General features: G+C 43.4%; 6 protein-coding genes across 12 annotated transcripts; 1 reads left to right on the top strand and 5 right to left on the bottom strand.

The window, feature by feature from the left end:
* Positions 1-94: 94 nt before the first annotated feature.
* Positions 95-904, bottom strand: LOC108009081 (U3 small nucleolar ribonucleoprotein protein IMP3). The gene is made up of 3 exons (XM_017073133.4): positions 700-904; positions 426-637; positions 95-365 (listed from the first exon to the last, which is right to left on the bottom strand). Exons 1-3 carry the CDS (start codon positions 834-836, stop codon positions 169-171), a joined length of 546 nt encoding a protein of 181 aa, XP_016928622.1. The 5' UTR covers positions 837-904; the 3' UTR covers positions 95-168.
* Positions 905-930: 26 nt separating this feature from the next.
* Positions 931-1,858, top strand: APC10 (anaphase-promoting complex subunit 10). The gene is made up of 2 exons (XM_017073132.4): positions 931-1,144; positions 1,202-1,858. The coding sequence occupies exons 1-2, from the start codon at positions 1,006-1,008 to the stop codon at positions 1,648-1,650; spliced, it is 588 nt and encodes a 195-aa protein (XP_016928621.1). The 5' UTR covers positions 931-1,005; the 3' UTR covers positions 1,651-1,858.
* On the bottom strand, positions 1,859-4,881 carry LOC108009079 (ras-GEF domain-containing family member 1B-B). 2 transcript variants are annotated; one of them, XM_070994697.1, is made up of 6 exons: positions 4,707-4,881; positions 3,563-4,513; positions 2,770-3,492; positions 2,570-2,713; positions 2,311-2,516; positions 1,859-2,253 (listed from the first exon to the last, which is right to left on the bottom strand). In XM_070994697.1, the coding sequence occupies exons 2-6, from the start codon at positions 4,352-4,354 to the stop codon at positions 2,004-2,006; spliced, it is 2,115 nt and encodes a 704-aa protein (XP_070850798.1). In that variant the 5' UTR covers positions 4,355-4,513; positions 4,707-4,881; the 3' UTR covers positions 1,859-2,003. The 2 variants fall into 2 exon arrangements, with proteins under 2 accessions (XP_070850798.1, XP_016928620.2); XM_017073131.4 differs by having other exon boundaries at positions 2,770-3,507; positions 4,707-4,879.
* Positions 4,882-7,197: 2,316 nt separating this feature from the next.
* On the bottom strand, positions 7,198-8,795 carry CtsK2 (Cathepsin K2). 3 transcript variants are annotated; one of them, XM_017072173.4, is made up of 4 exons: positions 8,775-8,795; positions 8,320-8,565; positions 8,054-8,262; positions 7,198-7,988 (listed from the first exon to the last, which is right to left on the bottom strand). In XM_017072173.4, the coding sequence occupies exons 2-4, from the start codon at positions 8,557-8,559 to the stop codon at positions 7,283-7,285; spliced, it is 1,155 nt and encodes a 384-aa protein (XP_016927662.1). In that variant the 5' UTR covers positions 8,560-8,565; positions 8,775-8,795; the 3' UTR covers positions 7,198-7,282. The 3 variants fall into 3 exon arrangements, with proteins under 3 accessions (XP_016927662.1, XP_070850795.1, XP_016927663.1); XM_070994694.1 differs by having other exon boundaries at positions 8,320-8,560; positions 8,775-8,789; XM_017072174.4 differs by lacking the exon at positions 8,775-8,795 and adding an exon at positions 8,640-8,763.
* Positions 8,796-11,366: 2,571 nt separating this feature from the next.
* On the bottom strand, positions 11,367-11,851 carry LOC108008920 (uncharacterized). The gene is made up of 2 exons (XM_017072827.4): positions 11,677-11,851; positions 11,367-11,620 (listed from the first exon to the last, which is right to left on the bottom strand). The coding sequence occupies exons 1-2, from the start codon at positions 11,770-11,772 to the stop codon at positions 11,483-11,485; spliced, it is 234 nt and encodes a 77-aa protein (XP_016928316.2). The 5' UTR covers positions 11,773-11,851; the 3' UTR covers positions 11,367-11,482.
* A 1,586-nt stretch (positions 11,852-13,437) lies between these two features.
* On the bottom strand, positions 13,438-19,812 carry nw (narrow). 4 transcript variants are annotated; one of them, XM_017075249.4, is made up of 4 exons: positions 19,262-19,808; positions 16,315-16,690; positions 15,874-16,023; positions 13,438-14,643 (listed from the first exon to the last, which is right to left on the bottom strand). In XM_017075249.4, exons 1-4 carry the CDS (start codon positions 19,311-19,313, stop codon positions 13,752-13,754), a joined length of 1,470 nt encoding a protein of 489 aa, XP_016930738.1. In that variant the 5' UTR covers positions 19,314-19,808; the 3' UTR covers positions 13,438-13,751. The 4 variants fall into 4 exon arrangements, with proteins under 4 accessions (XP_016930738.1, XP_016930737.1, XP_016930739.1 ...); XM_017075248.4 differs by having other exon boundaries at positions 15,874-16,026; positions 19,262-19,806; XM_065863422.2 differs by lacking the exon at positions 13,438-14,643 and having other exon boundaries at positions 15,575-16,023; positions 19,262-19,812.
* Positions 19,813-20,426: the final 614 nt, after the last annotated feature.

Genomic DNA, 20,426 nt, shown 5'->3' with positions numbered 1-20,426 from the left:
CAGCTGTGCCCTTGGCGCAATTCGCTCCTTAATAATGAATATTAATGAGATCTAAACATTATTATATAAAATGTAATAAAGTTATTGAACATGATTATTTAACAAAGGTGCAATTGGTTTTATTAGTTATTCTAGTTATCAGTTATTTGGGAATCTTAAAAATAGGGTTTACATTTGGAAGTCATCACGCAAATCATTGTATCGGAGTACGTGTTCCTTGATCTTGGAGCCATCAACCCAGGTGACGAAGTCCTCGAGGTTTCGGGAAACTAAAAAGGCGGGATCCTTTACCATTTCGGGACCCACACGAACATGACCGTGTTCAATAAGGTCTGTGGCAGCTTTCAGGTGCTCCGACATTCGCACTGTCAGGGGAAGATGTTTGGTTATTAGGAGTTCTAGTGAGACTTGGAAATAACACTCACGTTTCACCATGATCACGGGCAGTCGACGGCGGCAAAAGTGACTGGCGGATATCTTGGCCGCCGTCTCCAAAGTTAGCTGATCGTTGGAGACTCCCATGGCGTGCAGTTTGTTCAGGAGCATGGTGGTGGCCTCCACCTTGAAGGGCTCTGAGGCGTCTAATTTGGCTATCCTCTCGGCCAGTTCCCTTATCTCCCTGGATAACTTGTTGTACCTAGAAAGGTTTCAAGAATATTGTATTCCGTGCGAAGTGTATACTTTCCGGTGAAAACTCACTTGGTGTAATCCTCTCTCTTTTGTATGTGAAAGCGCCTGAGGATCTTGTTCTCCTTGCCACTGTTGTCAACCTTCCATGTGATAAAGTCCACCTTTTTGAGCAGCTTCTGCTCGTGGAACTTGAGTTTACGAACCATTTCTAATTATTTTTCAGTTATTGTTGTCTAAAAACACACATGGGCCGCGCAGTGTGACCAAAGCAGGAAAATTTAATATACCGCCAAAGCAAACAGCTGATTTGTGCGTCTTTCAGCGGTTTTTGTTGAATACATTTTGGGACAAAGTTTTAAGATTACATTTGCTGCAATGGCAGCCTCCATGGATGAGGATATATCCGCCAATCCCCTGCCCAGCAATGAGGAGGATCCCCTGGCAGAGGAGCGCCTGGGTTTTGTGCGCGAAGTCGGCGCCCAGGCAGTTTGGAGTCTGTCCTCTTGCAAGCCGGGTAAGTTTAGTTTTAAGAATCCCGTCCAGAAAGTAATCCAAGACCTTGCCCGTTCAGGATTTGGCGTAGAGCGTCTGCGGGACAATATCATGGACACTTATTGGCAGTCAGATGGACAGCTACCTCACCTGGTCAACATCCAGTTCCACAAGCGAACGAATATCAGCCAGATCTACATATACACGGATTACAAGCTGGACGAGAGTTACACACCATCGAGGATCTCCATACGATCTGGAACCAACTTTAACGACTTGCAGGAGCTTCAGGTGATGGACCTCACCGAACCCACTGGCTGGGTGCAGATACCCATCAAGGATGGGAATGTCAAGTCGATTCGCACCTTCATGCTGCAGATCGCTGTGATCTCCAACCACCAGAACGGCAGGGACACCCACATGCGCCAAATCCGCATTCATGCTCCTGTCGAGGGAAAGCACTATCCCTTGGAGCTCTTTGGAAAGTTCGGAACGGTCGATTTCCAAAAGTTCGCCACCATCCGATGAGGAATACTCTTGGCTTATTCGAAGTCTTTTATTTGTATGTATTTTTCGGGGTATATAACTGCTAGAATACAACATTTAAAACATTACTTTAGTAATTGTATGCATATTTTTGGTGTTTCTAATTAAATGCCCGTCACTTGTATATATAAATCGCTCGCAAATAAATATATACCGTCGTCTAAGCTTAAGTACAAATTAACAAACACAATGGAAGTGTAAGAGTTATTATTGTTACTGTTTTATCGCGATACAAATGCAAGATGTGAAAATGGAACGCCAACGAAAGTGTGCAAGACTTATTGCATTGTATATTATGTTGCACTATCCCGAAGATTGTCGTTAATGATTGGTGATTATGTGTTCGATTTCTTCGTGGCCTTCAGCGTCTTGTAGTGATCCTTTTCCTCGCCGTTCTCGGGTGGCTCGCACTCGTAGGAGGCCTTCATTAAAAGATCCTCGGCTAGCACCTCCGCTTTTAAAAGGTAGGACACCACATTGGGCAGCTGCTCGTAGGGACAGTCCAGTCGTTGCCATTTGCTGAAGTTACGCAGCTGCGTGCCCAAGAGGAGGCACTTCTCAAAGTTCAGGTTTCCGTTGACCAATCTGAAATGGCTATTTGTTATTTCACATCATTTTGTGTTAGCCAGAAGGCAAACTCACTTCGTTTCATGGCTCTCGTTGATGGCATGCAAGTCTTTGAGGAACAGCGAGAAGAACGGAATAATGGCACGCTCAATTTTGTTGGCCATTTCCCTTTCCGAACGCCAAACAGCTGCCTTCATGGTGGATCGGTAGTTCAGAAAGTTCGAACTGGGATCCATTTGATGCTCTAAGCCCTCGAACTTTGTTGTCTGCACTTTGGCCCACTAAAATGAACTTGGTCATAATAAGCCACAAAATTTAAAGTTAAAAAGCTCACCGTTTTCTTTAAGCGAGCTATGGCATTAAGATTCAATGCTGTTAGAATGGCCATCAAGCTGTTGAAGTTGCCCGTGTTAAAGCATTCCAGAGCTGTCTCCACCCAGAAGTCGATCATTTGTGCTCTCTGAGACTTTTTGCCCAGCTAAGGGTAAATTTTTTTTACATTTTTCGTTTTTTTATTTCTGTTTTACTACCCACCTTCAGTATCTCGGTAGCGGTCAAGCTGCTCAGCTGGTTAAACCACTGCACATAGCTGTCGATTGTCACCTGGCTTAGACAATTGGAGCCCAAGGTGCCCGCCTTGGTTTGGCTCATGCAGGACTTAAGCTCATCCTTTTCCAGTATTTCAACAAACTCCTCCACGCGTATTTGTGACAGATAGGCGTACTCAACGGCATACAGTTGGTGAGCCAATTCAAATGCACTGTTGCAGTTGTTGAGCACATTGTCCGTTTTGTAGACATTGGCGGCAAAGCGTTTTAGTGACTTAATACTGCTCTGACGTCCCAAGGAGCTGGCCGAGGATTGCTTGGTGAGCAGATACTGTAGTTGGCTTCGTCCCTTTTCGGCTCTTTGTGCCTGAGATTGGGGAATGCCATCTAAAAATGCTGTCATTCCCTTGACCTCACGCTTCTTCTCCAGCTCTTGCAGCAGCAACTCGTGGCGAAAGTCGCTGGGACAAATGATGAACCAGTGGCTTAGCAGTCGAATCAGGTTGTCCTCCTTTCCCTGGCTCTTGGCAATGATTTTGGAGAGCAGCTCATTTGGTGGCAAAAACAATCGGGCAGAGGTCAAAAAGGCAAACTGCACATCAGCATCGTGGCCATTGATCAGCAGACTGACTAGCGAGTCCAGGCTGCCCTGCCTGGGCATGTCTTTGGTGTAAACTGGCGCTGTTTGGCAATCTGCTAGCTCTGTGATCTGCAAGTGGGTGTTCTTGACGAAGCAAAAGATTAGTCAATCAGTAAATAACAAGTACTATAGAACTTACTAGGATAGAAACCGCATCCGCCTCATCTGCCGAGCTAGGGATATCGCAGTACAGGGAGTCGGTCAAAGTGTCACGAGGATGTGACCAGGGCGCACTCATGGACACGCTGTGGAAGAGGCCGTCGTGGCCGGAGTCGCAGCTACTTATATTCGAGCTCTTGTCTCCTATAGTGGTGGATGAAACGGATCCAATGACCTGATCGGATCCAGTGATGGCCGAACTGCTGGACATAAGGGAAGCATTCGAGAAGGTTTGGTTTAGCTGGCGGCCCAAGGGGTCAGCTGGACGATCGTCCGAGTCCGTGGCCTGCGAGGCAAACGTGGAATTCGAAGTGGTTCGATATTTGAGGGCATTTTCGGGAGTGGCGCGAGCCAAGGCCGAATGCTGCTTAACAGGATGCCAGATCTCCTTTTGGTGCGACTGGTGGTTAAAGTTTTCCTTGGTCTCCACTGTGCGTTCGTCCAGGATTTGTCCGTTACGGGAAACCAGCACCTCCTCCGTAGTGGTGAGGGAGGATTTCACAGTTAACGAGGTCTCTACCTCGATGGGCTGTTGGGCCAAACCGGCGCGGAAGAGCAGCTGATTTAAGTGCTCCACCGAGGGCATCTGTCCCTCCAGCAGAGCGGCCTTGATGGCACTGGCATCATCCGCGGGCAGGCCATCAAGCTTGACGGGCACTCCGTTGACCAGCAGCACCTCCTCCTGCTGCAGCGAGGACGAGGTTTCGCAGTCCACGATCTTCACATCCTTTCCGAACAGCGACTCCACAGCGTTCAGGATGTCTTCGTCCATGATTGGGGTGGGGCTATAGGGTTACGGGGACGGGGTGCAGGACACTCGAGGATCTCTGGTGAATCGAGCCTTTGCGGCTGGGTTGGTTATTAAATGCGTTATGACCACAGGGGGACTCTTTGGATTAGTCGCAATGCACATGCTCTATCGCGCACATTTCTGGAAAGGAAGGGGCCAAGGGGAGACCTCGATTAGCACACACACAATGGGACAATGGGACAATGCTACAATGGGACAGAGAGACAGGTGATCCGGGGCTTTAGATTCGCGGTCTGCTGACAACGCCCACTTTCCCAAAAGTGGGCTGGGCTCTTCTCTTCTGATCAGAACGTCGCTTTTGATGCGAACACACCTGCAGGAACACTGTTGCGCGGTGGCCTTCCATGGGACGCACTGCCGCCATTCGTCACGGCAATCCCCGTCTGCTGCTCATCAAATTCCCTTCGTCGCGCCGCGCCTAATATAGTTTAATTCGCCAATTGATTTAATTTATTTCTATTATTGTTGTCTGCAGCGTGACCGCACCGATAACGATAAAAAATACCACACAGCCTTAAAATAAATACCATTTCAGTTTCCAAGATACAATTTAAGTACCATTTATCAAAACAAACTGACATTTTCAAATCTGACTGGAGTTTTCCGTTGCAATTATACAGATTCAAAAATCTTGTTTACTAATGATTTTATTTATCAAATATTTTGTGAAACTTGAAATAGAAAGATGTACGTGCTAGCTTTTCATTCAATGTCAATTTGATATTTTCCATTTAGTAATGTATTGTAGCTTTTATAGTTTCCGAAAACATAGTGCTCATACGGATAGACGGACATGGCTAGATCGACTCGGCTAGTGATCCTGATCAAGCACATATGTACATATATACTTTATATGGTCCTTCTACCTGTTACATACTTTCCGACGAATCTAGTAAACCCTTTTACTCTACGAGGAACGGGTATAGAAAGCTAAGAAAAAAGCGAATTTTTTCATAAAATCAAAATCTTATATTTCAGCCCTAAAATTAGGAATTATGATTACCATTGCGCGAAATAGTTTTAGAATAAGGAATGTTATACACCGTTGAACTCGTTATTAAATTCCCTATCGACTGGAATTGAAAACAGCAAGCTTTAAAATCTGACCAAAGAAACATAAACATATTTTATGCCTACATTTCGGCGCTCGATAATTTACTTTAATAAATTAAAAGGATTCCTAACATATTTTCTGTCAAAATGCTGGATTTATGGCTCTCAGACACCAGGCAAACAGAAAACTTAGCAGGTGACAGCTGGTAGCTAAAGGTGAACTTAAATAACTGTTACTTTTCAAAATGGCGACCCTTTCCATATTTCCCCTTCCCCTACTGACCAATAGGAATCTATCACCATGGGAAACAACCGTTAGTCGAGATCAAAGCGCAAAGTAGAGATGCGCAACTTGGGCCGTGTCACGAGCTGGTCACGATATGCACGAAATAAAAGTGAAATCTTATGCATTTGCATAGGCCGTGCCAAAAGTAAGCAGTCACGGGGGCATCTCCAATTAGCTTCGATTAAACAAATCAGCTGATCGTTTATCCACCTGCTAAACGTTTATGTTCGCCTGGTGTCTGAATTTAAGAAATCTATCAATTTGACAATTTTCTCGACACGCAAATAAGTTGTTTTGGATTTATGATTTCTATAAATTTACATTTCAGCAAGGTCTAAAATTTAGTTTCCTAATCTTTGACACCAGGCCCCCATAATCCGTAGCAGGTGGCTGCTGGGCGCTAACATTTTCTTACTGGAAGACAACCGTTAGTTTTGTACAAGCAGACTAGAGATGGGCAATCGCTTGATCGGAAACAAAGCTCCCACATATTTTGAAGTGTCACACCTCTAAATAGGCCTTAAAAACTAATTGTTGGCGACCTACGAATTTTCCTGTTCACCTGGTGTTTGAAATTGCGAAATCACTAATTTTCTTCAACATATTGAAGGGCTTCGTAACACTTTTTTCAATCGATGTGCTGGATTTGTGGCTCTCAGACACCAGGCAAACAGAAATTATAGCAAGGGACAGTTGGTAGCTATAAGCTAACTTATAGAACCGTTATTATTCAAAATGGCGGCCCTTTCCATATTTCCCCTACACTACTGACCAATAGAAATCGATATTCATGAGAAAGGACTGTTAGGTTGAAAGCTAGGCGCAGACTAGAGATGAGCAACCATGGCCGTATCACGAGCTTGTCACGATATACACGAAATACAATATAAGTCCTATGTATTTGCTTAGGCCGTGCCAAGAGGAGGCAATCACGAGGTCATCTCCAAGTGAGCTGTGATTAAACTGATCAGCTGATCGTTTCTACACATGCTAAACGTTTATGTTCGCCTGGTGTCTGAAATTAAGAAATCCACCTATTTGGCAGTTTTCTCTTCCAGCAAATGAGGTATTTTGAAAATATAATTTCTATCGACTTTAAATTTGATTGTAGGGAATTTTGATTAAATTTGTCGGGAAACTTTCGATTTCAGTTACCATTTCGACCAAAAAAATTAAGAATTTTGACTGCCATTGAGCGAAATAATATAAGAACATTGCGAAAATGGGTGACAATATTACTTTTCCTAAAAGTGATGGATAGTATAGGCGTGGCATATTCGCGTGACCAGTTTGGGGCGGCTTGTGGGCGTTAAAGTGGGCGTGCCATGAGAACACATAAACATGGCTAGATTGACTAGGCTAGGGATCCTAATCAAGAAAATATATACTTTATGGGGTCGGAAACGCTTCCTTCTACCTGATACTCTACGAGTAACGGGCATAATTACATTTTAAATACAACGAGTAGTATTATTACTTTATTTTATTTAAGAAACTGATGTAACATAACATTTCACAAGACTGATGGCACTTAACAATAAATTTTCTCCTTAAACAAGTGGATAGGAGCACTCATCAGCTATGAAACAGTAGTTCTGTCCGCGAGGAAGCCGGAAGTAGCCCTTCTCGCCCCAGGCGACGTCCCATGAGTTCTTGACGATCCAGTAGTCCTTTCCGTTCTCGGATCCGTAGCCCACGACGAGGATTGAGTGGTTTGGCTCGCCCTTGTTGCACTCATCGTCGTCGTAGATGCCCCCGGCGTAGGTCTTCAGGGTCTCCAGGCCATTCACCGAGCAGGCCACGGGTCCCAGGGTGGCAATCACCTTCTTCATTTGCTCCTCGTCCTTGGGCGGAATGGTGGCGAATCCTTGGAGCTGGGCTGCCGACTTGCTGCCGTCGTATTTGCAGGTGTCCTTGTTGTTGATGTAGGGATATGCTCCAGCCTGCGACACGCCCTTCTGGACCTCATCGATGAAGCAGAAGGCGGCCTCCTGGAAGCCGCCATCGCAGCCAATCAGGCCAAAGTCCTCCTCGGGACCACAGTCCACCAGGTTCTGCTCTGAGAGCACGGGAAGTTTTCCCGTCTTGCGGAAAGTGTGACCCTCGATGGCTCCGACGGTGGCGAAGGCCCAGCAGGATCCACAAGTTCCCTGGAACTTCACAGGGGTGACACCACCATGCTCACGCCAATCGAAGGCATCCGGGACGGGTCCTGGCTGCAGGCTCACCTCCTTCAAGCTGGCGGCAGCACGAGCTCTGTGGGCGTGATTGGCGGTTATAGAATCGTTGACCGAAAGTATAAGGGCAGGGAGCACACTTACTTAGCTGCTGGATTCCTCTTCAGACCGGTCAACTGCTTCAGGAACTCGCCGTGGGTCAGATCAGCAAATGCATTCACAGCCTGCTTGAAAGAGGCGGTTCCTCGGGCGAAGGCCTCGTTACCGGCGTCCACCAGATTCTTCGTGGTCGAAAAGGCGGCCTCGTGGAGAGCCTGATCAGCGGCATTGAGGTAGGACTTTCCGGACTGGGACTGTAATGGGGACCTATTTAAGTAATCTATTTAGGGGGGACATCCTGCACATCTCACCAAGAAGTCACCGAAGCTCTGGACATTAGTTAGGAAAGGCACTTTGGGTACAGCACTGGCAATGTTGCTCACAGCACCCTGAATGCCGGCGGCTGCATTTTGTAGAGCTCCCCCCGCGCGATTGTTGGCCAGGTTACCAAGACCTCCCCCAAGTCCTCCTCCGAATCGGCCTCCTCCGAAACCTCCGAATTGGGCCGAGACCGCAGCCACCAGAAGTGGAAGAACCAAAAGAAGCTTCATTCTGATCTGCGAAAAAAACGATTGATCGATGATTAAGTCCAAGCGGTTCCAACTGGTTTTCCATGATTAACGTAGCTTACGACGATCTATTAAGAGCGGGGAATTACGGCTGATCTTTACGTTGTAATAATTATATTTAATGCTTATCAGCCGATGCAGTCGAGTATTATATAGTAAGCACCGCTTTTCGAGCAACTACTCCCTAATAGACTAACCTTACGCGCTCACACGGTCCACACAAATGTTTTTGGCTTGACCGGCGGACAGAGCTTATATAGCTAATAGACTATTGAGTTTCAGGCTTTAAACTGGCCAACCTCGCCCCCACCCGAACCAATCAAATCCATAAATCCCAAGTCCAGTGACTCGGAATTATACAGAAATCGAAACGCGTTGATTATACAGATGTGTGCTATATGTGGCGATATTCGCCGAGTGGTTCGGGAACTCGTCTTGCTTCATTAGCTCTATGTAAGATGGTACGGAATACAGAATATAGAATATAAATAAAAGAGCACTGAACAAATTAGAACTAAATCTAGTTTGGAGCAGATACTTAAACACCAAATACACGAATAATAAAAAAAGGAATATACATCTTGACTAGTTGGCTATTATGTCAGCAATAATTACGCGTTTCGATGTTTCTATCTGGGTGCATTGTTATTTTGTCTCACGGATTCCCGTTTGCAATTAGCACTCTTAATCCCTTTCAAAGTCGCTTTTTGATAACGTATCGTTTCAGGAAAAACCGGAACTCGACCGAAAACCCGTTGTCAAATTCGAGTAAATTAAGTATTACGAGATTATCTTAACTGCACGGGGGCAAAAATGCATCTTTAAAATCCTAACACGCTTGAGTTCCGTTTCCACTAAATCAAAATACCGTTAATACAGGATCTTTATCAATCATACCGATTGTAAATCAAATAAGTCAACCAACCTTACTGGACGATGGACTTCGAACAAAGTTTTTGGAATCATCATATGTCCGACCTTTTATAGAAACATTTTTAAACAGAGGCGTGACTAACTAATGTATTTCTCTACTTATTATTCCTTTTAAACAAAAACCGCCATCAAAAGCTAGTCTTTGCATGCATATTAAAACCTACACCAATTAACACATATTAACGTTTTATATCAAACTAAATCGATATCTTTTAGCTTCAAATATTTTAAAATAAACAGAAAACAGTAGCCGCCCTATAAAGTAAATTTGACCGATTCTCGGAAGAATTTCAGATGTAAATAGATAAGTAGACTTCTTTCGTTTCCCTTGGGGGTTCCCCCATATATCTAAGAATACAGGTTTTTGTTTTTATCGAAATTGGGTGACCATAAGGTAATTATGTCAAAACAAACATGAATATTTATATTCAGCTTATTTATAGCGGCCATAGAGCAAATGGAAATGTTTGTTTTTAATGTTGTGTATATTCATAAAATAAATTGGCTATCTTGTGTCAGGTACCTAAAACAGATGGTAAGTAAGTTTAAGGTCCGATTTCCGATTCCAGAATAGAATATGAATATTTATTAAAAACAAGAAACTTAGGAGGTGTTAGGTAACATGCGGCTAAGAGCAAGGTACCAATCGGTATGATACTCATGTGCAATTTGGCATAAGTTTCCATCCATTTATCGACCAGGAAGGGGGGGAATACCCCGTAATTGGTGCAGGTTAAGTCGTTGTTGATGCCTTTCCCGTAAAAGACTTGGCTTTCAGATTATCGAGCAGGCTATGGGTCCCGAGATTGTTAGAATCTAATTTCAATATTTGTATTAAGGAGCCATATTAATGAAAGAGCGCACCTTCTACCCTTGAAAATCCTCTAAACCCAATTGGGTATAGGACAAGAAAAGAAGCTTTTATTAAAATGCCAATTTTTTAGAAACCTTTTTGAGAACTTTCAGAAATTGCATACCGGAAACACAGGATAAATAGCATTGTATCTTAATTAAAGTCGTAAAAACTTTACGGCATTCACAGGTGAACCAAATTCAAAAACACATATATAGATTAAACAAATTAATTTGGTTACTACATAAACGAGTATAAACTAAATAGCTAGAAGATTAGGCGTGAATGGTCAAGGGAAAGAGTTTGATACGGAAATGCAGCAAACCGCCAGCTGCGAATGAAATATTACATTTTAACTATAAAACAATAGATTCTCAAGTATCCTAAGGCCTATGTAGCTATGACTGTCTATCGCTGTTGCTTTGGTTTTTAGCTTTAAGCAAACAGTATGTAAATAAATAAATAGATTCTCCAGTATGTAGATTCGGATTTATTCTACTGAGTAATAAAGAATCACTTTCCGAGTTTTAGTTTCACTTGTTGTATATATTGCAATATTGCTTTAAATTATTCAAATTAATCACAGTTTAGCAGGTATTTTTATATCGCGTTTTTTTTTTGTATTACCAAAAGCAATAAAAAAGTTGTGGTTCAATTTAAGATCATAATTTATTACGGCACAAATGGAGGCAAAATAAACTGGTTGCATCTTTTTTTAAGCAATTTATCAATAATATAAGCTAAGGAACATATTTTGTGGTTTTTAATACCGGCAGTTTATAGGCTATGTTCAGGGATTGCCCTGTTTGCGCTACCATGCAAATTCAATTGGTCTACAAACCAAAAACAACTTTTTGCCATAGCTATCTTTTTTTTAATATTTAAAAAAAATATAAATTTATATTAAAGATGACGATCTGATGCCAGATGTCTAAGTAAACTAAACCAAAGTAAATGTTTTGTAAAACATTTTTAAGATGGTTGTTTGAAATTCCCAAGGCCTACCCCAACTGACTAAATAATCTTTTTATGAACACAACAAATTATATTTATAAGGATTTAACTTTCTTAAATTTTTCAACAAATTCAACAAATTAATATAGTAGTATTCCTAGGAATCTATCCACTCTTGCGACGTCTGATCTGTCCCGGTCGCGATTCCTGGGCTTCATGAATGGGAGTGGCCTCTCGCAAGAAGATAATAGGTTTTCCCAGATCCACCGGAGGTTGAGCCCAATTTTTAGTCATAGGAAAGCGCTAAAAATATATAAGTCGTGAGTAATTCATTTAAAATCTGTTTTTGAGATGCTCACCCCACTGGGTCCATTAACAGATCCATGTCCCACCTGGGGAAAAGCCAGAGAAACAGCCAAAGTCGCCAGGAAAGTCAGAACCAGGATTAGTTTCATTGTGTGCTTGTAAGCGATATGGAATATGGTTTTCAAGGCAACTGTTGGGCTTGCACTGATGATTCTGGATTCAGCTGATATTCCTTTATATAATACCCCCAAGTCGGAACTTTCTCCAGCGTTTACTTCCGAAACTTCCGGGTGTGAGTGCAACTGAATAATTTGTGCACTCGAAAGACTGGCTGTTTAAAAATAACCCCCATATCGAGCACTTTTGCTTTCTGGAGCTCTCCCAGAGATTCATCCAGATTGGGGCATTCCCAGTTAGCAGTTACTTACTGTTCTCGGGTGTTCTTGGAGCTTCTTGAAGAACAAAAAAAGAAAATATAGAGACCAAGAGCAAGAACCAAAGAACCTTTTTTATATTCGTTCGTTGGACCCTGCTATACATTTCAAGGTTGTCTTGGCATCTGCTGCTGGCATATACCATATAGGTATGCCTCTATATACGCATTTAGTTGTGTGTGCTTCTTTCATTAACCACTTTCAGCAACAACAACATCAGTCAACAGAACTTCAAACGAAGTCAGTCGTCTGCGCATGCGCGAAGGTGGAGCTCGAGATGAGGATGAAGATGAAGACCAAGACCAAGATGGAGCAGCAGGTGGGCAGGGATGGGAGAAGGGTACACTCAGAAAAAAACGGGTTAAAAACGTTAAACATTTAAGCTTGTCTTTTTTTAGTTTAAAATTTTTCAGAGCTGAAATGTTTCGATGAAATCTTGAACCCTTAAAACTACTTTCTTCTCGAGACTACTTTTATATCTATTAGGAGATCGCTTCATCTCGTAAAACAAACTCTAAAGTACTTTCGTAAATAACAATAATATTATTATTATCTCTACAGTACTTTCGTAAATAAGGGTTCTCCTCGAATAAGTAAGAAGACAAACTATTAAGTTTAGAACATTTGATTTTGCATTTTTCGATCTCAATATTTCTAAGTGTAGGATCTTGGGCAGGGGCCCCTTTGGATCTTCTGGTTAATGTGTGTGCTGCGGCCAAAGTCCCAAGTCTCAACTCCCATCTCCATCTTCATCTTCATCCAATTGTTGAACGACACCGACACACATAAAACTTGATGTGATGCGTCTGCGTCTCGGAATCCTCTTTAAATTAAGAAAGATGATTTGCAGATTTGAATGCAGACACGGACATGGACACATGGGCATCGTGATGTAAGCCCACCGAGGATTTTATTTATTCTTTGGCCGCTGGCTTTCGGAGTGCAATAAAATTCCACGGCACACACTTCAGTTTTTAGAGCCTTAGCAGTTAATTTACGATTATTGGCTTTCATCTTCGTTTCGACTAAGCCAAATAAATCCCCCGGACTTGTTTATGTCTTGCGCTGGGGCCATGGTCAAGACGAGCCGTTATGAGATATATCTTCAGAAGGCCAGTGCCTTTGAGGATTATAATCTATTATTGAATACTTTACTGCTTTTCGAGTGATTGAAAGAAAGATAATTTCACTTTGGGGCTTTTCTTGAGGAACCCATGATAGCTTAGTGCCTTAATGGGTTTTCCACGTAGCTCATAAAAACAGTATTACATCCCTAGATATTTGAATTACAAAACATTCACTAGAAAGAGTGTCACCTCATAGTTATATCCGTAAGGGCTAATCCCCTGCTCCACTAGCTCCATTTAAAATCCCATCAGCTTATTTACTTATTACGTTTATTAATCAAGAGTTTCCTTTTTTGTGGTGGTTGTCATACAATTAAAGCATACAATACATATATATTTATATTTATATATAGATTAATGTCTTAGCTCCTTTAATCTCTTGCTGGATCGTTAATTTCAGCGGGGTCATCTGTGGGCATCGGGGTCCTCAGAGAGAAGCGTCATTTTCGGACATGTCCGGCCGGCTCTCGAAAATGGCCATTCCTCAGTGGAACCGGGACAACCTGGATAGATGATATAGGCCCCCGACCCAAAACACACACACAACTTAAGTTAGTGGGAGGTGGCCTAGTTGTTGGCCCCCAGCGGCTTGCCCAGGACTCGCATGGCATTGGAGTAGTCCGAGTCGATCTGCGGGATGATCTGCTGCTCGTTGGGCCGCAGGGTGCGTATCAGATCGTTGAGGGACAGGGAGGACTGGGGCGTTAGCTCTTCCTTGGGCTGCAGTTCCTGGGAGCTGGCCATTTTCTGGAAGTCCTGGGCGATCTGCTTGATACGCTCCTCGATGGCGGCAGCCGGGGATTCCGTGGAGCTGGGGAGGATCAAGGGCTCGCTGGCCTGAACGGGAGCCACCGGAGACTCGTTCTCCGGCTCGGTCTCGCCCTCAGCCTCCAGCTCGTGCTCCCCATCCGCCTCCGAATCGTGCTGCGAACTCTCGTTTTCCTCAGCCGCCGCAGGAGATGGCGCTGAGTCCGCCTCCGTGTCCTCACCCTGGTCCTGATCCTGATGCTGCAGCTGCTGCTGCACCTCCTCAATGGAATGCATCTCGGGATGGAGTTCGTTGTCGCTCAGGGGAAACACGTGCTCCTTGATATCCCCATCGTTGCCCAACTCGCGGGCATGCTCCTCGAAGTTCTCATGCTCCTCGTGCTCCTCCTCGCCCTCCTCCTCAACCTCGTGGTCATCGTGCTCCTGATCCTCCACATCCACATCGGCGGAGTCCGTATCCGGCAGAGAGCGATCGTGGTTCAGTTTGAAGGACATGAAGGAAGGCTGCTGCTGGGAGGAGCTGGAATCATCGATCAGACGATGGCCCACAGCTGGCGAGGATTTGGCCTTGGCGGCGGTGTACATGGCTCCACTGGTGGACATTAACAGGGGCAACGGGGTGGTGGTGGCGGCCACATGCAGGTTCATCAGGGAGGCTGGAGTCCTGGGAGTGGTCGAGGTGATGGGACGCCTAAATCGCACAACAAGGACGTGGAGAAATAACAATAAAAGTTTTAGTCGGCAATCTCTGATTCGTGGGCGGTTCTAGGGCGAGGTTAGTGCGAAAGTTGCTTAGCCTAAGGTTAGTTAGTTGAACACAAAATCATCATGACAACAGCAACAACAACGACAGCAACGAGAGCGATACAACATCTAAGGAAGCTAAGCCCCAAACCACCAAACAAAATACATTTCTGGCGCTCATATGGGATGTTCCACAAAAGCCAATGCAATCTTATAGGAAATATCACTTCAACTTTCCTAACTTTTAGCTTTTGTCATTTAAAATATCGAACACTTTACTTTAAGTATATTATTATGGTCAAAAAACAAGTATAATTTTGTATGGAGTTAAAAACCAAGTCCTTTAAAAATGCCTATTATAAAGAAAAGTTATAGATGGGTCTTTAAAAAAGGATTTTTGAATTCACATTTCTATGAAAAAAGATTGTTTCTTCTTCTTTGCTAATATTTTAAGGCTCCTGACATTTAAAATTGCATTAACTTTCTTTGTTCTGGTCATCCCATTGGCGTCTACAAGGTAGTGTTCTTTTGGTCGATATTTTTGGAATCTTTAAAGTTTCAATCAGGATTGAGTAGAGTTTCGGCCACCCATTTTTTTTGGTATGGCTTATAGAACTTGGAGTGGCGTTAGTAAGAAGTCGCATTAGTCTTTAGATGTACATATGCATATAGATTGTGTGTGTAGTTATGGTAGATTGGTTACGATTTGGGGTTTAGCTCACCTATTGGTTCATTCTTTTTGCAAATTCTGTTTTGGGAACCGAAATCGGATTCGCACTCTGTCAATGTCTGTGTGTTGTGTGTGTGTCTCAGTGTGTGTGTGTTTGTGGTCAACTAAATAATCCTTGCGTAATCTCTTGATTTGGGTTGAGTTTAAGTTTTAGTTTAAGTTTCAGTTTATAGTTTTTTTTATCTGGTATCTGGTATAAATATGTTTTTGTTTTACTTAATTAGGGACATTTGTTTAATTTGCCACAGGGCGGGCAGCTCGTATAGCGAATTAATTAACGTTAATTATAGCATAATTTGTTTATTGCATTATCAATATTCTTAGTTCCTCCTCCAATCAGTGCTCTAAATGTCTGTTCTCAGTGATTTGCGTGTTTTTGTGGATTGTGGTAGAGTTGTGGAGTTATGTGGAGTTAGGTGGAGTGGCTCCGCGGTCAAGTGTCCTTACCCCTGCGCCGACGAGACGGGGATGCTGCCGTAGTTGTAGTAGTAGCAGCGGGTCTGCTCGCAGATGAAGTCCTTTACGGCGGAGCAGTCCTCGGGCATCCACTTGAGCGTGGGCTGCTTCAGGATAACGCATCCCTTCTCGGCGCCACTGCTGCTGTAGATTGGAGACGGGGAACGGAGAGGATATCGATGTAGATCGGTTTGGTTAAGTGAGGCCAGAGACACAGAGAAGGGGGTTATTCTATGGGTTTGATGGAATACCTCCTTGTTATAGAGATTGTATCTTTTCTATAATCATTTCATAAAGTGTCTCCATAGTAGTAGAAGCCTTTAACAATAAATTCAAACTGACCCATCTTATTTTTGATTCTCTACAAATTCAACAACCAATTCGTTTTATACCACCGCTTTCTCTGTGTTTCATTGGACTAGGACTACTTACCTGTCGCGGGCGGTGCGCTGGGGAGAGGTGTTGCTATTATGATCGACGGGATCCAGCAGACCGGCCTGGATGGCGTCCGCCGAGTTCTCAAAGAAATCGAATGTGGCATTGAAAGGCAAACCAGTGCTCATCCATAGGAACATGCCCGTGCCCAGGCGATTGCCGGAGGTCCAGAAATCGTAGTTGCCGTAACCGGCATTCTTCAAATACGTGGTCATCGACTCGGCCTTCTCCTTCGTCTCAAAGGAGGCCAGTTGGAGGCCCAACGAACGGCAGTACTGATAGGCCAGGAAGTAGTTGAGCTCCGGGGAATAGGGGTTCATTCGGCTGATGAAGTACTGCACTCCATCTAAGTGGATCGTCGTAATGCGTTGACCTATAGGGTTTCAAGAAAATGAGATTTCAACAGTTTTTAATTTTATTAGAAGATCCTTAAATGAGTCCAATGGTAAAGAAATATAAGCTATAAGACCTATTCAGATTATCAAACTATAAGTCAAGTTCGCTGTAGGTTGATGAACCTTCCTACCTATATCTGTGAATTTCGAACGCAATTGGAATCGCAATGCGTAACCGAAACAGCGAAAACGGTAACGGTTTTAACTGCGGACATCGCATGCGTAATCGCAGAAACATCATTAAATAGGATTACCAAAAAAGTGGCTAGCCATCGTTGGGCCCCACTACATAAGAAAGAGGAACAAAACTTTGGAACCCCAAATTGGACGCGTGATTCACAATGATGATAATGATGATGATGACCAGGAGCACTTATGAGGTTCCTGACCTCTGCCGGCTAATTACACGAAATCCCAAATGGGGAATCAAGGTGCTGATGACATTAATTAGCCCGCTGGTCAGTCCGAAATGAAGAGACGAAGAATCTTGAGTAATAGCTGACCCGAGAAGTAAAGTAAAGTAAAAATAAGTCTGCGAGGCTGGGAACAATGCAAGATGACAGTGACTTTGGGTTCGGATTTGAGTTTTGGTTCGGGGCATCAGGTAGCCGAGGAACAAAGATCTTGGCCCTCTCGGAAAGTATCTCTGTGTACACACATATCTGTGTGTATTGGCCCTTACAAAGCGGCTCAAAAGATAAACACAAATACCAGTGCGAGTACTTTGTTTTTCAACTCAACCAACGACCCCTTCTTAGACACTTGGCCATTTATGGCACTTGTCGTGGATGGATATTGGATATGGGATACGGCATAGGGGATATGGGATATAGACAGGTTCCTAGACATCAACAGAGTTCCAGTGTTTGAGCACACACACATCATTATGTGTACTTTGCTCGTATATGAAATTATTTCCGGCGATTTAAATGCAAGACACACACAAAGTCAAGTCAAAGTCTTTGCCCCGATCAGGCTGATGATAGACAAGTGAAGAAGACGTTGAAGATTTATGAATGAAAAGATTTCGGGGGTTTATTTATTATGCGTCCGAGCTGCTGAGATTTCCATCTGCCTAATAAGAATAATGACCACGCCATGATATCATAAGCTCATCGAGCCAAAGAAATTTTTAAATTTCGTTTTAATGGGGCAATTTAAGTTTGGAGCTCGGGGGATCGGATTCAATCCAAGCATTAATTTCAAACTAAATCGGATTCGAAATAGAAGAGAGCTAAGCCACTTGGCTTAGAAGATAACGAGCCCCGTCCCAATTGCAGTTAATTTGACACTGACTTTGGACGTGAATTCGACTGCGGGATTGGGACCAAGAGCAAGAGCAAGGCAAGATCGAGATCGGAATCGGGATCGGGATAGGTAACCCCATAATTGGGCAGGGAACTAGCCTGCAGCTCTCGAGCACCATAATTTCCGAAGGTAATTACGCTTGGCCAGCGATAGATCGCGAATCTAGCACGTCTCTAATGATGCAGTCAAAGTCAATGCTAGTGTTCCAAGGGGACCCGATGGGGATCTGCCGTGGATGTTGAGGCTGATGCCATTGCCGGAGGATGCGGCTAACTCTAGTTATTTGTTGGCACCTAACGTCCCTCGGGCCAGTTAGCAGGCAAATCATTATAATGGAGATGCCGACTGGGATAAGCAGAGGGAAATTGATAAAAAAGCCAGTTTGTTCGGAATGGGGAATGGGAATGGGAACGGGAACAATTCTGGTGGGTAATCGATGAGAAGAGAGCTCAGCGAAGAATGAAGACAGAAGAATCGATGCAAAAACACTGAGCAAACTTAATGACGCGACTCTGATTCGGATATAATGATGGGAATGCATCATTCGTTTCGCCAGAAACTCTTTTCTTTTTCCTCGTTTTTCAGGCTTTGCAGTTCTGTAGAACATCTTTTGTTTACTTGTTAAATGCGAGAAGGTAGGAATAATTACAGGGTTTCTTGGAGATTGAATTATCATTGACGGACAGAGGTAAGCCGCCAATTAGCAAGGCATTTACAGATGCGGAGGATAAAAGCTTAATTATTCCTTTTTTTTTTGTTCTGAAAAGTTGTATAATTTGCTTGGCAGCTAGTCACGTTTTAAAAGAGGTCTGCACTTAAAAAATAAGTTTCTGCCCTTTCTGAGAGTTAGCTACGGATAAGTTTCTAACAAATATTAAAAAGAAAAACACAACTTTACTTTAGCAGACTCTTAAAATATTTAACTAATATTATACAAATTTATAGAAAATATAATTCGAATTCAAATCTAATCGCTGAGCCTACTGCCTTTTAAGTTGAATCTGCATTCATTATAATATCAACGTTAAAAGTATTCTAGCAACAAACAATCTTTAATATTTTACATCCCCTAATAAAGTGAAAAAGATCATTTTCAACAATGAATAAAATCTGATTCCAAATCCATTTAAGTGAACCTGAGTATTGAAACCAAAGGCAGCACATAAATAACAATAACCGACAAAATATAAAGGTTCTAACTCCTGCCAGAAAATTAATCAAAATTCAGTGACTTTACTAACCTGCAGCGCATGCCAAGAGGCTCAGCAGGCAGAAGAGTACGATTTTGGCCATCTTTTCTTCGGGTGGTTGGATTGTTGGGAGCGCGGAGCACTATCTGCTATCTGATTGCCACTGGCGACGGTCGGGGAATACGAATCGGGTTCTCAGCGTTTCGGGGACGCGCGTTCGAGGTGGTTCTAAAGGAGTGTTTGGAGTTTGGAGTTCAGCACTTCACGTCGCGTTCACTGCAAGCCTTCGTCGTCGACTGATCGCTCAACTGATCAGGCCAATATCACGCAGCCGCGAATGTCCGCCAAGAAGAACTCGGGAATGGATGGCCAAGAAGAGCCGAAGAAGAGGCCAAGAACGACGATCAGACTCGCTGCTTCCAGAACTCCAGCGATTCCAGTTCCAGTTTCCTCTTCCAGTCAGCACACACACACACTCAGGGCGACTCACGAACAGACACAGATACAGATTTCGAGGCTGCGACTTGTGTTAATCCTTGGATCCCGAAATTGGAATTGGTAATTGGAAACTTGAGATCCGCTGAGCTTCTGTTCTGGCCAAGTTAGCGCTGCTAAATGTCGCTTGGTGCCGAAAGCAGTTAGCTTAAGAAGGAAATTGCTGGCTGAAAAACGGGAAAAGACGGGAAAAGACCGTGGAGAGAAAGAAGAAATAGCCGAATCGGACAGAACCAACTATTTGCTTATTTCATGGATGTGATTGGAAATTGGCCTCACTGGGCGTCTGTGTGAGTGCGAGTTCTTCCTGTCTTTCGTGGTGTGTGTGAGCCGAAGTCAGTGCTAGACAAAGAGCGCAATAAACCAAAGGCATACAAAAGCGGGCTCAAACCGAAATATTAATACACGGAGAGAAATTGGTATGATTGGCTGTGATGGAAATTTTAACCATGTTTTCTTTGAAAAGGTTTCTAAAAGTATGCTACGCAATATTTTCAGAATTTAACAATTCTGGTCTGTGTTAAATTGTAAGACGATTCAACATTATATAACTTTTCCAGCGGGGAAATAAAATAAATGTCTCACAAGAGAAGTTTGTCCCCAATCCTCCTTAATAACGTTGGAACTAATGTTATGTACGAATTATTCTTGGGAGTTAAGGGATCCCCAGATGTAAAAGCATTCTTGATACTATTTTTTTCAGTGCCCCTCACACCTATGT

The sequence above is a fragment of the Drosophila suzukii genome, chromosome 2R (genome assembly GCF_043229965.1).
Source record: "Drosophila suzukii chromosome 2R, CBGP_Dsuzu_IsoJpt1.0, whole genome shotgun sequence".
NCBI classification, from domain to species: Eukaryota; Metazoa; Arthropoda; class Insecta; order Diptera; family Drosophilidae; genus Drosophila; species Drosophila suzukii.
This window is presented reverse-complemented; position numbering and strand designations above follow the sequence as displayed.